Raw genomic sequence first — 13,066 nt, forward strand, 5'->3', positions numbered from 1 at the left:
ACAGCACACAGCCATTGTACAGCACACAGCTATAGTACAGCACCCAGTCATAGTACAGCACACAGCCATAGTACAGCACACAGCCATAGTACAGCACACAGCCATAGTACAGCACACAGCCATAGTACAGCACACAGCCATAGTACAGCACACAGCTATAGTACAGCACACAGCTATAGTACAGCACACAGCTATAGTACAGCACACAGCCATAGTACAACACACAGCCATAGTACAGCACACAGCTTTAGTACAGCACACAGCTATAGTACAGCACACAGCCATAGTACAACACACAGCCGTAGTACAGCACACAGCTATAGTACAGCACACAGCCATAGTACAGCACACAGCTACAGTACAGCACACAGCCATAGTACAGCACACAGCCATAGTACAGCACACAGCCATAGTACAGCACCCAGCCATAGTACAGCACACAGCCATAGTACAGCACACAGCCATAGTACAGCACACAGCTACAGTACAACACACAGCCATAGTACAGCACACAGCCAGAGTACAGCACACAGCCATAGTACAGCACACAGCTATAGTACAGCACACAGCTATAGTACAGCACACAGCCATAGTACAGCACACAGCTACAGTACAGCACACAGCCATAGTACAGCACACAGCCATAGTACAGCACACAGCCATAGTACAGCACACAGCCATAGTACAGCACACAGCCATAGTACAGCACACAGCCATAGTACAGCACACAGCCATAGTACAGCACACAGCCATAGTACAGCACACAGCCATAGTACAGCACACAGCCATAGTACAGCACACAGCCATAGTACAGCACACAGCCATAGTACAACACACAGCTATAGTACAGCACACAGCCATAGTACAGCACACAGCCATAGTACAGCACCCAGCCATAGTACAGCACACAGCCATAGTACAACACACAGCTATCGTACAGCACACAGCCATAGTACAGCACACAGCCATAGTACAACACACAACTATAGTACAGCACACATCCATAGTACAGCACACAGCCATAGTACGGCACACAGCTACAGTACGGCACACAGCTACAGTACAGCACACAGCCATAGTACAGCACACAGCCATAGTACAGCACACAGCCATAGTACAGCACACAGCCATAGTACAGCACACAGCCATAGTACAGCACACAGCTATAGTACAACACACAGCTATAGTACAGCACACAGCTATAGTACAGCACACAGCCAAAGTACAACACACGCCATAGTACAACACTCAGCTACAGTACAGCACACAGCTATAGTACAGCACACAGCCATAGTACAGCACACAGCCATAGTACAGCACACAGCTATAGTAAGCACACAGCTATAGTACAGCACACAGCCATAGTACAGCACACAGCTATAGTACAGCACACAGCTATAGTACAGCACACAGCTATAGTACAGCACACAGCCATAGTACAACACACAGCCATAGTACAGCACACAGCTATAGTACAGCACACAGCTATAGTACAACACACAGCTATAGTACAGCACACAGCCATAGTACAGCACACAGCTACAGTACAGCACACAACTACAGTACAGCACACAGCCATAGTACAGCACACAGCTATAGTACAGCACACAGCCATAGTACAGCACACAGCCATAGTACAGCACACAGCCATAGTACAGCACACAGCCATAGTACAGCACACAGCCATAGTACAGCACACAGCCATAGTACAGCACACAGCCATAGTACAGCACACAGCCATAGTACAGCACACAGCCATAGTACAGCACACAGCCATAGTACAACACACAGCTATAGTACAGCACACAGCCATAGTACAGCACACAGCCAAAGTACAGCACACAGCCATAGTACAGCACACAGCCATAGTACAGCACACAGCCATAGTACAGCACACAGCCATAGTACAACACACAGCTATAGTACAGCACACAGCCATAGTACAGCACACAGCCATAGTACAGCACACAGCGATAGTACAGCACACAGCCATAGTACAGCACACAGCCATAGTACAGCACACAGCTACAGTACAACACACAGCCATAGTACAGCACACAGCCAGAGTACAGCACACAGCTATAGTACAGCACACAGCCATAGTACAGCACACAGCTATAGTACAGCACACAGCTATAGTACAGCACACAGCCATAGTACAGCACACAGCTACAGTACAGCACACAGCCATAGTACAGCACACAGCCATAGTACAGCACACAGCCATAGTACAGCACACAGCCATAGTACAGCACACAGCCATAGTACAGCACACAGCCATAGTACAGCACACAGCCATAGTACAGCACACAGCCATAGTACAGCACACAGCCATAGTACAGCACACAGCCATAGTACAACACACAGCTATAGTACAGCACACAGCCATAGTACAGCACACAGCCATAGTACAGCACACAGCCATAGTAAAGCACACAGCCATAGTACAACACACAGCTATCGTACAGCACACAGCCATAGTACAGCACACAGCCATAGTACAACACACAACTATAGTACAGCACACATCCATAGTACAGCACACAGCCATAGTACGGCACACAGCTACAGTACGGCACACAGCTACAGTACAGCACACAGCCATAGTACAGCACACAGCCATAGTACAGCACACAGCCATAGTACAGAACACAGCCATAGTACAGCACACAGCTATAGTACAACACACAGCTATAGTACAGCACACAGCTATAGTACAGCACACAGCCATAGTACAACACACGCCATAGTACAACACACAGCTACAGTACAGCACACAGCTACAGTACAGCACACAGCCATAGTACAGCACACAGCCATAGTACAGCACACAGCTATAGTAAGCACACAGCTATAGTACAGCACACAGCCATAGTACAGCACACAGCTATAGTACAGCACACAGCCATAGTACAACACACAGCCATAGTACAGCACACAGCTATAGTACAACACACAGCCATAGTACAGCACACAGCCAGAGTACAGCACACAGCTATAGTACAGCACACAGCCATAGTACAGCACACAGCTATAGTACAGCACACAGCTATAGTACAGCACACAGCCATAGTACAGCACACAGCTACAGTACAGCACACAGCCATAGTACAGCACACAGCCATAGTACAGCACACAGCCATAGTACAGCACACAGCCATAGTACAGCACACAGCCATAGTACAGCACACAGCCATAGTACAGCACACAGCCATAGTACAGCACACAGCCATAGTACAGCACACAGCCATAGTACAGCACACAGCCATAGTACAACACACAGCTATAGTACAGCACACAGCCATAGTACAGCACACAGCCATAGTACAGCACACAGCCATAGTAAAGCACACAGCCATAGTACAACACACAGCTATCGTACAGCACACAGCCATAGTACAGCACACAGCCATAGTACAACACACAACTATAGTACAGCACACATCCATAGTACAGCACACAGCCATAGTACGGCACACAGCTACAGTACGGCACACAGCTACAGTACAGCACACAGCCATAGTACAGCACACAGCCATAGTACAGCACACAGCCATAGTACAGAACACAGCCATAGTACAGCACACAGCTATAGTACAACACACAGCTATAGTACAGCACACAGCTATAGTACAGCACACAGCCATAGTACAACACACGCCATAGTACAACACACAGCTACAGTACAGCACACAGCTACAGTACAGCACACAGCCATAGTACAGCACACAGCCATAGTACAGCACACAGCTATAGTAAGCACACAGCTATAGTACAGCACACAGCCATAGTACAGCACACAGCTATAGTACAGCACACAGCCATAGTACAACACACAGCCATAGTACAGCACACAGCTATAGTACAGCACACAGCTATAGTACAGCACACAGCTATAGTACAGCACACAGCTATAGTACAGCACACAGCTATAGTACAGCACACAGCCATAGTACAGCACACAGCTATAGTACAGCACCCAGTCATAGTACAGCACACAGCCATAGTACAGCACACAGCCATAGTACAGCACACAGCTATAGTACAGCACACAGCTATAGTACAGCACACAGCTATAGTACAACACACAGCCATAGTACAGCACACAGCCATAGTACAGCACACAGCCATAGTACAGCACACAGCCATAGTACAACACACAGCCATAGTACAGCACACAGCCATAGTACAGCACACAGCTATAGTACAACACACAGCCATAGTACGGCACACAGCCATAGTACAGCACACAGCTACAGTACAGCACACAGCCACAGTACAGCACACAGCCATAGTACAGCACACAGCTATAGTACAGCACACAGCTACAGTACAGCACACAGCTATAGTACAGCACACAGCTACAGTACAGCACACAGCTATAGTACAACACACAGCCATAGTACAGCACACAGCCATAGTACAGCACACAGCTACAGTACAGCACACAGCTATAGTACAACACACAGCTACAGTACAGCACACAGCTATAGTACAACACACAGCCATAGTACAGCACACAGCCATAGTACAGCACACAGCTACAGTACAGCACACAGCTATAGTACAACACACAGCTATATTATAGCACACAGCTATAGTACAGCACACAGCTATAGTACAGCACACAGCTATAGTACAGCACACAGCTACAGTACAGCACACAGCTATAGTACAACACACAGCCATAGTACAGCACACAGCCATAGTACAGCACACAGCTACAGTACAGCACACAGCTATAGTACAGCACACAGCCATAGTACAGCACACAGCTATAGTACAGCACACAGCGATAATACAGCACACAGCTATAGTACAGCACACAGCCATAGTACAGCACACAGCTATAGTACAGCACACAGCGATAATACAACACACAGCTATAGTACAGCACACAGCTATATTATAGCACACAGCTACAGTACAGCACACAGCTATAGTACAACACACAGCTATATTATAGCACACAGCTATAGTACAGATCCCTGCTCTTATTACCAAAACAACTCTTATCAAAGTAACAAATGACATTTCTCTCAGAATAGCTGGCATGGAGGCCAGGAATGTGAGTATACATTAAGAGCTGATGGCTATTAAATAGACCAACTGTGTTCCTGCTGTCCATGAAGGTTTGGCTGCTTTGCTTCGCCCTCAGTCCAAACAATGCACTGGATTGACTAAATTTGGAGCATGTCATATTTATTTGAGCATTATTATGAGGGACTTGGCTAGGGTGGTTAGGATGGAACTTTTTCCCTTAGTGGTGGGGTCAATAACCAGGGGGCATAGATTTAAGGTAATGGGCCAGAGGTTCAGAGGAGATTTGAGGAAAGACTTTTTCACCCCGAGATATGGTGGAATCTGAAACTCACTGCCTGAAAGGGCAGTCGATGTGGGAAACCTCACAACTTTTAAGAAGCATTTAGATGAGAACTTAAAATGCATATAAGGACATAACAACTCGTAGCAGGAGTAGGCAATTCAGCCCTTCGAGCGTGCTCCGCCATTCAGAATCACACAATAACACAGTGCAGAAGAGGACCTTCGGCCCAGCCAATCTGTACCAATGCATTAAAGACACCTGACCTGCCAATCCTAATCCCACTTGCCAGCACTTGGCCCATAGCCTTGAATGTTATGACGAGCCAAGTGCTCATCCAGTCACTTTCTAAAGGATGTCAGACATCCCGCCTCTACCACCCTCCCAGGCAGTGTATCCCAGACCGTTACCACCCTCTGGGTAAAAAAGCTTTTCCTCAAATCCTTCTTAAGCCCCCTGCCCCTCACTTTGAACTTGTGTCCCCTCGTAGCTGACCCTTCAACTAAGGGGAACAGCTGTTCCCTATCCATCCTGTCCATGTCCCTCATAATCTTGAACACCTCGATCAGGTGACCCCCCCCCTGTCTTCTCTGCTCCAGTGAAAACAACCCAAGCCTATCCAACCTCTCTTCATAACTTAAATGCTCCATCCCGGGCAACATTCTGGTGAATCGCCTCTGCACCCCCTTCCGGTGCAATCACATCCTTCCTATATTGTGGTGGCCACAACTGCACCCAGTACTCCAGCTGTGGCCTCACCAAAATTCTATAGAACTCCAACATGACCTCCCTGCTTTTGTAATCTATGCCTTGATTGATAACGGCAAAGGTCCCATGTGCCTTTTTCACCAACCTGTTAACCTGCCCTCCCGCCTTCAGATATCTATGGACAAATATTCCAAGGTTCCTTTGTTCCTCGGAACTTCCCAGTGCCAGGCCATTCAGTGAATACTTCCTTGTCACATTACTCCTTCCAAAGTGTATCACCTCAAACTTTTCAGGGTTAAATTCTATCTGCCACTTTTCTGCCTATTTGACAATTCCGTCTGTATCTCCCTGTAACTCAAGACACTCAACCTCAGGTTTTTTTTTAGTCATAAACTTAGAGTATCCAATTCTTTTTTCCAATTAAGGGGCAATTTAGCGTGGCCAATTCACCTATCATTAAAGGTAGGCAACTGGTGGCGAATGTAAGAAGATTGCTCAATGTCATCATGATGCCCCCAGAGGGAAAGGAGATAAAGGTCGTGGTGGCAATGGACGCGGAGAAGGCGTTTGACCGGGTAGAGTGGGAGTTCTTATGGGAGGTGCTGGGACCGTTTGGATTTGGGGTGGGTTTCATCGACTGGATCAGGCTGCTATATCAGGCCCCGGAGGCGAGTGTGAGGACAAACAGGACGACTTCCGGCTATTTTAGAATGCACCGCGGGACGAGACCTGGGTGCCCCCTCTCCCCACTGCTGTTGGCGCTAGCTATAGAGCCGTGGCAATTGCTCTGAGGGCTTCAGAGGGTTGGAAGGGGCTGGTTCGGGGGGTGGGGAGGTGGAGCATAGAGTTTCATTATATGCAGATAACCTGCTCTTGTATGTTTTGGACCCTATGGCGGGGATGGATGGAATCATGGCGACCCTGGGGGAATTCGGTCGGTTTTCGGAGTACAAATTGAATATGACAAAAAGTGAAATGTTTGTAGTTCAGGAGAGGGGCCAAGGGGACTGGCTGAGGGAGCTGCCGTTCCGGTTAGTTGGGGACAGTTTCAGATTGGGATCGACTGCACAAGCTGAACCTGTCCTGGCTGGTAGATCAAATGCGAGGGGCGTTTCGGAGGTGGGATGCGTTCTCGCTGTCGTTAGCTGGGAGAGTACAGACAGTTAAAATAACGGTCCTCCCGAGGTTCTTATTCGTGTTCCAGTGTCTCCCCATTTTCATTCCACGTTCCTTTTTTAAGAGGGTAAGCAAGATCATTTTGGGCTTTGTATGAACAAAGAACAAAGAAATGTACAGCACAGGAACAGGCCCTCCAAGCCCGTGCCGACCATGCTGCCCGACTAAACTACAATCTTCTACACTTCCTAGTTCCGTATCCCTCTATTCCCATCCTATTCATGTATTTGTCAAGATGCCCCTTAAATGTCACTATCGTCCCTGCTTCCACCACCTCCTCCGGTAGCGAGTTCCAGGCACCCACTACCCTCTGCGTAAAAAACTTGCCTCGTACATCTACTCTAAACCTTGCCCCTCTCACCTTAAACCTAAGACCCCTAGTAATTGACCCCTCTACCCCGGGGAAAAGCCTCTGAATATCCACTCTGTCTATGCCCCTCATAATTTTGTAGACCGCTATCAGGTCGCCCCTCAACCTCCTTCGTTCCAGTGAGAACAAACCAAGTTTATTCAACCGCTCCTCATAGCTAATGCCCTCCATACCAGGCAACATTCTGGTAAATCTCTTCTGCACCCTCTCTAAAGCCTCCACATCTTTCTGGTAGTGTGGCAACCAGAATTGAATAATATTTCTCCAAGTGTGGCCTAACTGAGGTTCTATACAGCTGCAACATGATTTGCCAATTCTTATACTCAATGCCCCAGCCACTAAAGGCAAGCATGCCGTATGCCTTCTTGACTACCTTCTCCACCTGTGTTGCCCCTTTCAGTGACCTGTGGACCTGTACTCCTAGATCTCTTTGACTTTCAATACTCTTGAGGGTTCTACCATTCACTGTATATTCCCTACCTGCATTAGACCTTCCAAAATGCATTACCTCACATTTGTCCGGATTAAACTCCATCTGCCATCTCTCCGCCCAAGTCTCCAAACAATCTAAATCCTGCTGTATCCTCTGACAGTCCTCATCGCTATCCGCACTTCCACCAACCTTTGTGTCGTCTGCAAACTTACTAATCAGACCAGTTACATTTTCCTCCAAATCATTTATATATACTACAAACAGCAAAGGTCCCAGCACTGATCCCTGCGGAACACCACTGGTCACAGCCCTCCAATTAGAAAAGCATCCTTCCATTGCTGCTACTCTGCCTTCTATGACCTAGCCAGTTCTGTATCCACCTTGCCAGCTCACCCCTGATCCCGTGTGACTTCACCTTTTGTACTAGTCTACCATGAGGGACCTTGTCAAAGGCCTTACTAAAGTCCATATAGACACCATCCACTGCCCTACCTGCATTAATCATCTTTGTGACCTCCTCGAAAAACTCTATCAAGTTAGTGAGACACGACCTCCCCTTCACAAAACCATGCTGCCTCTCACTAATACGTCCATTTGCTTCCAAATGGGAGTAGATCCTGTCTCAAAGAATTCTCTCCAGTAATTTCCCTATCACTGAAGTAAGGCTCACCGGCCTGTAGTTCCCTGGATTATCCTTGCTACCCTTCTTAAACAGAGGAACAACATTGGCTATTCTCCAGTCCTCTGGGACATCACCTGAAGACAGTGAGGATCCAAAGATTTCTGTCAAGGCCTCAGCAATTTCCTCTCCAGCCTCCTTCAGTATTCTGGGGTAGATCCCATCAGGCCCTGGGGACTTATCTACCTTAATATTCTTTAAGACACCCAACACCTCGTCTTTTTGGATCTCAATGTGACCCAGACTATCTACACACCCTTCTCCAGACTCAACATCTACCAATTTCTTCTCTTTGGTGAATACTGATGCAAAGTATTCATTTAGTACCTCGCCCATTTCCTCTGGCTCCACACATAGATTCCCTTGCCTATCCTTCAGTGGGCCAACCCTTTCCCTGGCTACCCTCTTGCTTTTTATGTACGTGTAAAAAGCCTTGGGATTTTCCTTAACCCTATTTGCCAATAACTTTTCGTGACCCCTTCTAGCCCTCCTGACTCCTTGCTTAAATTCCTTCCTACTTTCCTTATATTCCACACAGGCTTTGTCTGTTCCCAGCCTTTTAGCCCTGACAAATGCCTCCTTTTTCTTTTTGACGAGGCCTACAATGTCTCTCGTTATCCAACGTTCCCGAAAATTGCCGTACTTATCCTTCTTCCTCACAGGAACATGCCGGTCCTGAATTCCTTTCAACTGACACTTGAAAGCCTCAACATGTCAGATGTTGATATGCCCTCAAACATCCGCCCCCAATCTATGTTCTTCAGTTCCTGCCTAATATTGTTATAATTAGCCTTCCCCCAATTTAGCACATTCATCCTAGGACCACGCTTATCCTTGTCCACCAGCACTTTAAAACTTACTGAATTGTGGTCAAGTATGGACGGGCAAGTCCCCGCGAGTGAAGAGGGTGATGCGCTAGCAGAACCGGGTGTAGGGGGGCTTGCACTGCCGAATTTCAGCAACTATTATTGGGTGGCTAACCTAGCCATGATAAGGAAGTGGGTGATGGGGGGGGTGGGAATTGGCTTGGGAGCGGGTTGAGGCAACCTCATGTAGGGGTATCAGTCTGGGGGTGTGGTGTCAGTGCCTCTGCCATTCCCGCCGACACGCATCTCCACTAGTCCTGTAGTGGTGGCAGCCCTTCGAATCTGGGGACAGTGGAGGAGGCACGTGGGAGCAACGGGAGCATCAGTCTGGTCCCCGATATGTGACAACCATCGGTTTGCCCCGGGGAGGTTGGACGGGGGGTTTCGGGTATGGTGGAGGGCGGGGATTGAGCGGATGGGAGATTTGTTTTTGGAAGGGAGCTTCCCTAGCTTGAGGGCGCTGGAGAGGGAATGAATTCCGGTATATTCACGTGCAGGACGTTTTGCGTAGGCAGATGCCATTTTTTCCACTCTTGCCACTAAGGGGCATCCAAGATAGGGTAGTGTTTAGAGGATGGGTGGGGGAGGGAAGTGGCTTGGATATTTACAAGGAGCTCATGGGGGCGGAGGAGACGCAGACCTAGGAGCTGAGGCATAAATGGGAGGAGGAGTTGGGAGGGGAGATTGGTGAAGGCCTGTGGGCGGACACACTGAGCAGGGTCAATGGGATTGGAATATGTGCCAGGCTTGGCCTGATTCAATTTAATGTCGTCCACCGGTCCCGGATGAGCAGATTCTTCGGCGTAGGGGACAGATGTGTAAAGTGTCTGAGAGGACCGGCAGACCATGTCCACATGCTTTGTGCTTGTCCAAAAGTTAGGAGATACTGGCAGTGGTTCGAGGACATCATGTCTAGAGTACTAAACACGAGGGTGGCAATGAGTCCAGAGGGGGCGATTTTTGGGGTTTCAGAGGCCCCGGAAGTCCAGGGGGAGAAAGAGGCCGACATCTTGGCCTTTGCTTCCCTGGTAGCCCAGAGACGGATACTTCTAGCTTGGAGGGACTCAAAGCCCCCGAAGTCAGAAGCCTGGCTGTCAGACATGGCGAGTTTCCTGGGCTTAGAGAAAATCAAGTTCGCCTTGAGAGGGTCGTTGTTAGGGTTCGCCCGGAGGTGGCAACCATTCATTGACTTCTTTGCGGAGAATTAATCGTCAGCAGGAAGGGGGGGGGGGGGGTTGGGGAATGTAGTATAGGGGGTCAATTAGGCAGATCTGGGTGGGGCGAGCTACGGCAATTGCACTATGTACTTTGTTTCCTGTACAGTCCTTTTGTTTTCTCGTTCTGTAATTGTACTGTTTACAATGCCAAACAATACCAGGTCTGGATGAATTGTGTCCCCGGCTGCTGTGGGAGGCGAGGGAGGAGATTGCAGGAGCTCTGACCAAATTTATAATTCCGCTCTGGCCACAGGGGAGGTGCCAGAGGACTGGAGAGCAGCTAATGTGGTCCCACTATTTAAGAAAGGTTGTAGAAGTAAGGACAGTAGTCCGTTCTGTTCCGTACGACGGTGGCCGCTCCTTTGTCTGCTGGTTTGATGATGATGCTGCGGTTGGTCTTGAGAGCGCGGATGGCATTGCGTTGTGCTTGGGTGACGTTCGGGGCTGTCTTGTGAATGCGACTGATGAATCTGGCATTGACGCGACTCCTGACGGCTTGAGCATACATGTCGAGTATCCGGAGGGGTCCAATTCGACTCTTTCCCCTTCGGTTGCCGCACCGCAGATCTCTCGGTTTGCTGTTTCGGTTCATTGGTTGTCTCATTGGGTTCGCTGTCGGCCTCTTGGGGTCTGTGGAAGAACTCCTGGAGCCTCATTCACCTGATGAATTCCTCCGTGTCTGCCGCGTAAGGATGGCAGATTTCCTTCCCTAAAGACATTAGTGAACCACATGCCGTGGTGGGATTCAAACCCGGGTCCCCAGGTCATTATCCTGGGTCTCTGAATTACTAGTCCAGTGACAATGCCACTACACCAATGCCTCCCCATGTTTGGGAATTTCCCTACTTTTACCAGCCAGAGCTGGTCTCTTTGTTCTCCTAATTGCTTTCTTAAGCTCCATCCTGCACTTTCTGTACCCCACTGTACCCCTTCATTGATTTGCTCCCTTAGTACTTGCTAAAAGACTCTCTTTCCCTTCTCATCATATCCTGAATGTCTCTGGCCATCCATGGTTCTCTGGGCTTGTTATTCCTTCTTATTACCCGAGAGGAAACATGTTGGGCCTGTACCCTCCCCATTTCCTTTTCCACTGCTCTTCTGTAGATTTCCTCACAAGTAACTCTTGGCCAGATCCTGCCTTATTCTACTAACATCCACTCTCCCCCAATCCAAAACCTTTTGGTTAGCATCTTGTCTCCTCTTGGCCTCAATTACACCGTCCTGACAATTGTCCATAACCCTTCAACCCATCACTAATTAAAAGCCTGTCCATCTCCTCCTAAAATTTACTCGTGTCCTGGCATCCACCACACTCTGGGATAGTGAATTCCACAGATTCACGACCCTTTGAGAGAAGGCTACAGACCACCTGCTTGAAAATGGGATGAGAGTAAATAGGTGTTTGATGGCCGACACAGGCACGATCAGCCAAAGGGCCTCTTTCCGTGCTGTAAAAACCCTATGATTCTATCACTCTATGTGTTGTCCAAAATAATTCCAGGCTTTTAGCTTTATCACCCTTGATAATAGCCCAATGAATTTGGCCACACTCCTGAACAGCTGATATCAGAACTAATCCCCAATTTACTCCTCTTTTCATTGTGTAGGGTTGCCTGAACAGACAGAAAGTTCTAACTGCCATCCGACAAATGCAACAGTTCCTAAAAGGGCAAGAAAACCGTTTTACTGATGGAATCCGTAACATGAAAGCCAAGCTATCGGCCTTGCAGATATCCGTTACCAAACTGACAGCAGACCAACCCTCAGGTACGTTACCATCAGTCTCAGGCATCAAGAGGCCCCAGCTCAGTTGGCTGGATAGCTAGTTTCTGATGCAGATCAAGGCCAACACCATGGGTTCGATTCCCGTACCGGCTGTAGATATTCATGAAGGCCTTGTCTTCTCAACTTTGCCCCTCGCCTGAGGTGTGGTGATCCTCAGGTAAAATCACCACCAGTCAGCTCTTCCACTCAAAGGGGAAAGCAGCCCATGGTCATGTGGGACAGTGGCGACTTAATTTTTAGATGGCGAGGCACTAATAGAAATACTTTAAACGCTTTTAAATATTAAAAGTTCACAAAAAAAATGACTACTGCATAACAGTGAATCTAGTAAATGATTCTGTAGCGTATTTAAAAGTCATTTTCTGTCTTTTAAGATCTGGTTACTCAGGAGTGGTGGCTTTGCACTGTGATTTTTGTTTGCGTTAATCATTGCCACTCAAATATATCAAAGAATATTTCTTAATGTAAGGGGAAAAACACACATATCTTCGAAAACACTGCCCCATTGT

At 48.0% G+C, this 13,066-nt stretch overlaps 1 protein-coding gene across 1 annotated transcript in view; it reads left to right on the forward strand.

The window, feature by feature from the left end:
- Positions 1-13,066, forward strand: part of fbln7 (fibulin 7) — an 89,944-nt gene that overhangs the window by 35,491 nt on the left and 41,387 nt on the right. The window contains exon 2 of the mRNA XM_072500099.1: positions 12,380-12,539. Within this exon, the coding sequence (XP_072356200.1) occupies positions 12,380-12,539 (160 nt within the window). The remainder of the gene's footprint in view (positions 1-12,379; positions 12,540-13,066) is intronic.

This window comes from Scyliorhinus torazame, chromosome 4 (genome assembly GCF_047496885.1).
Source record: "Scyliorhinus torazame isolate Kashiwa2021f chromosome 4, sScyTor2.1, whole genome shotgun sequence".
Taxonomy (NCBI): Eukaryota; Metazoa; Chordata; class Chondrichthyes; order Carcharhiniformes; family Scyliorhinidae; genus Scyliorhinus; species Scyliorhinus torazame.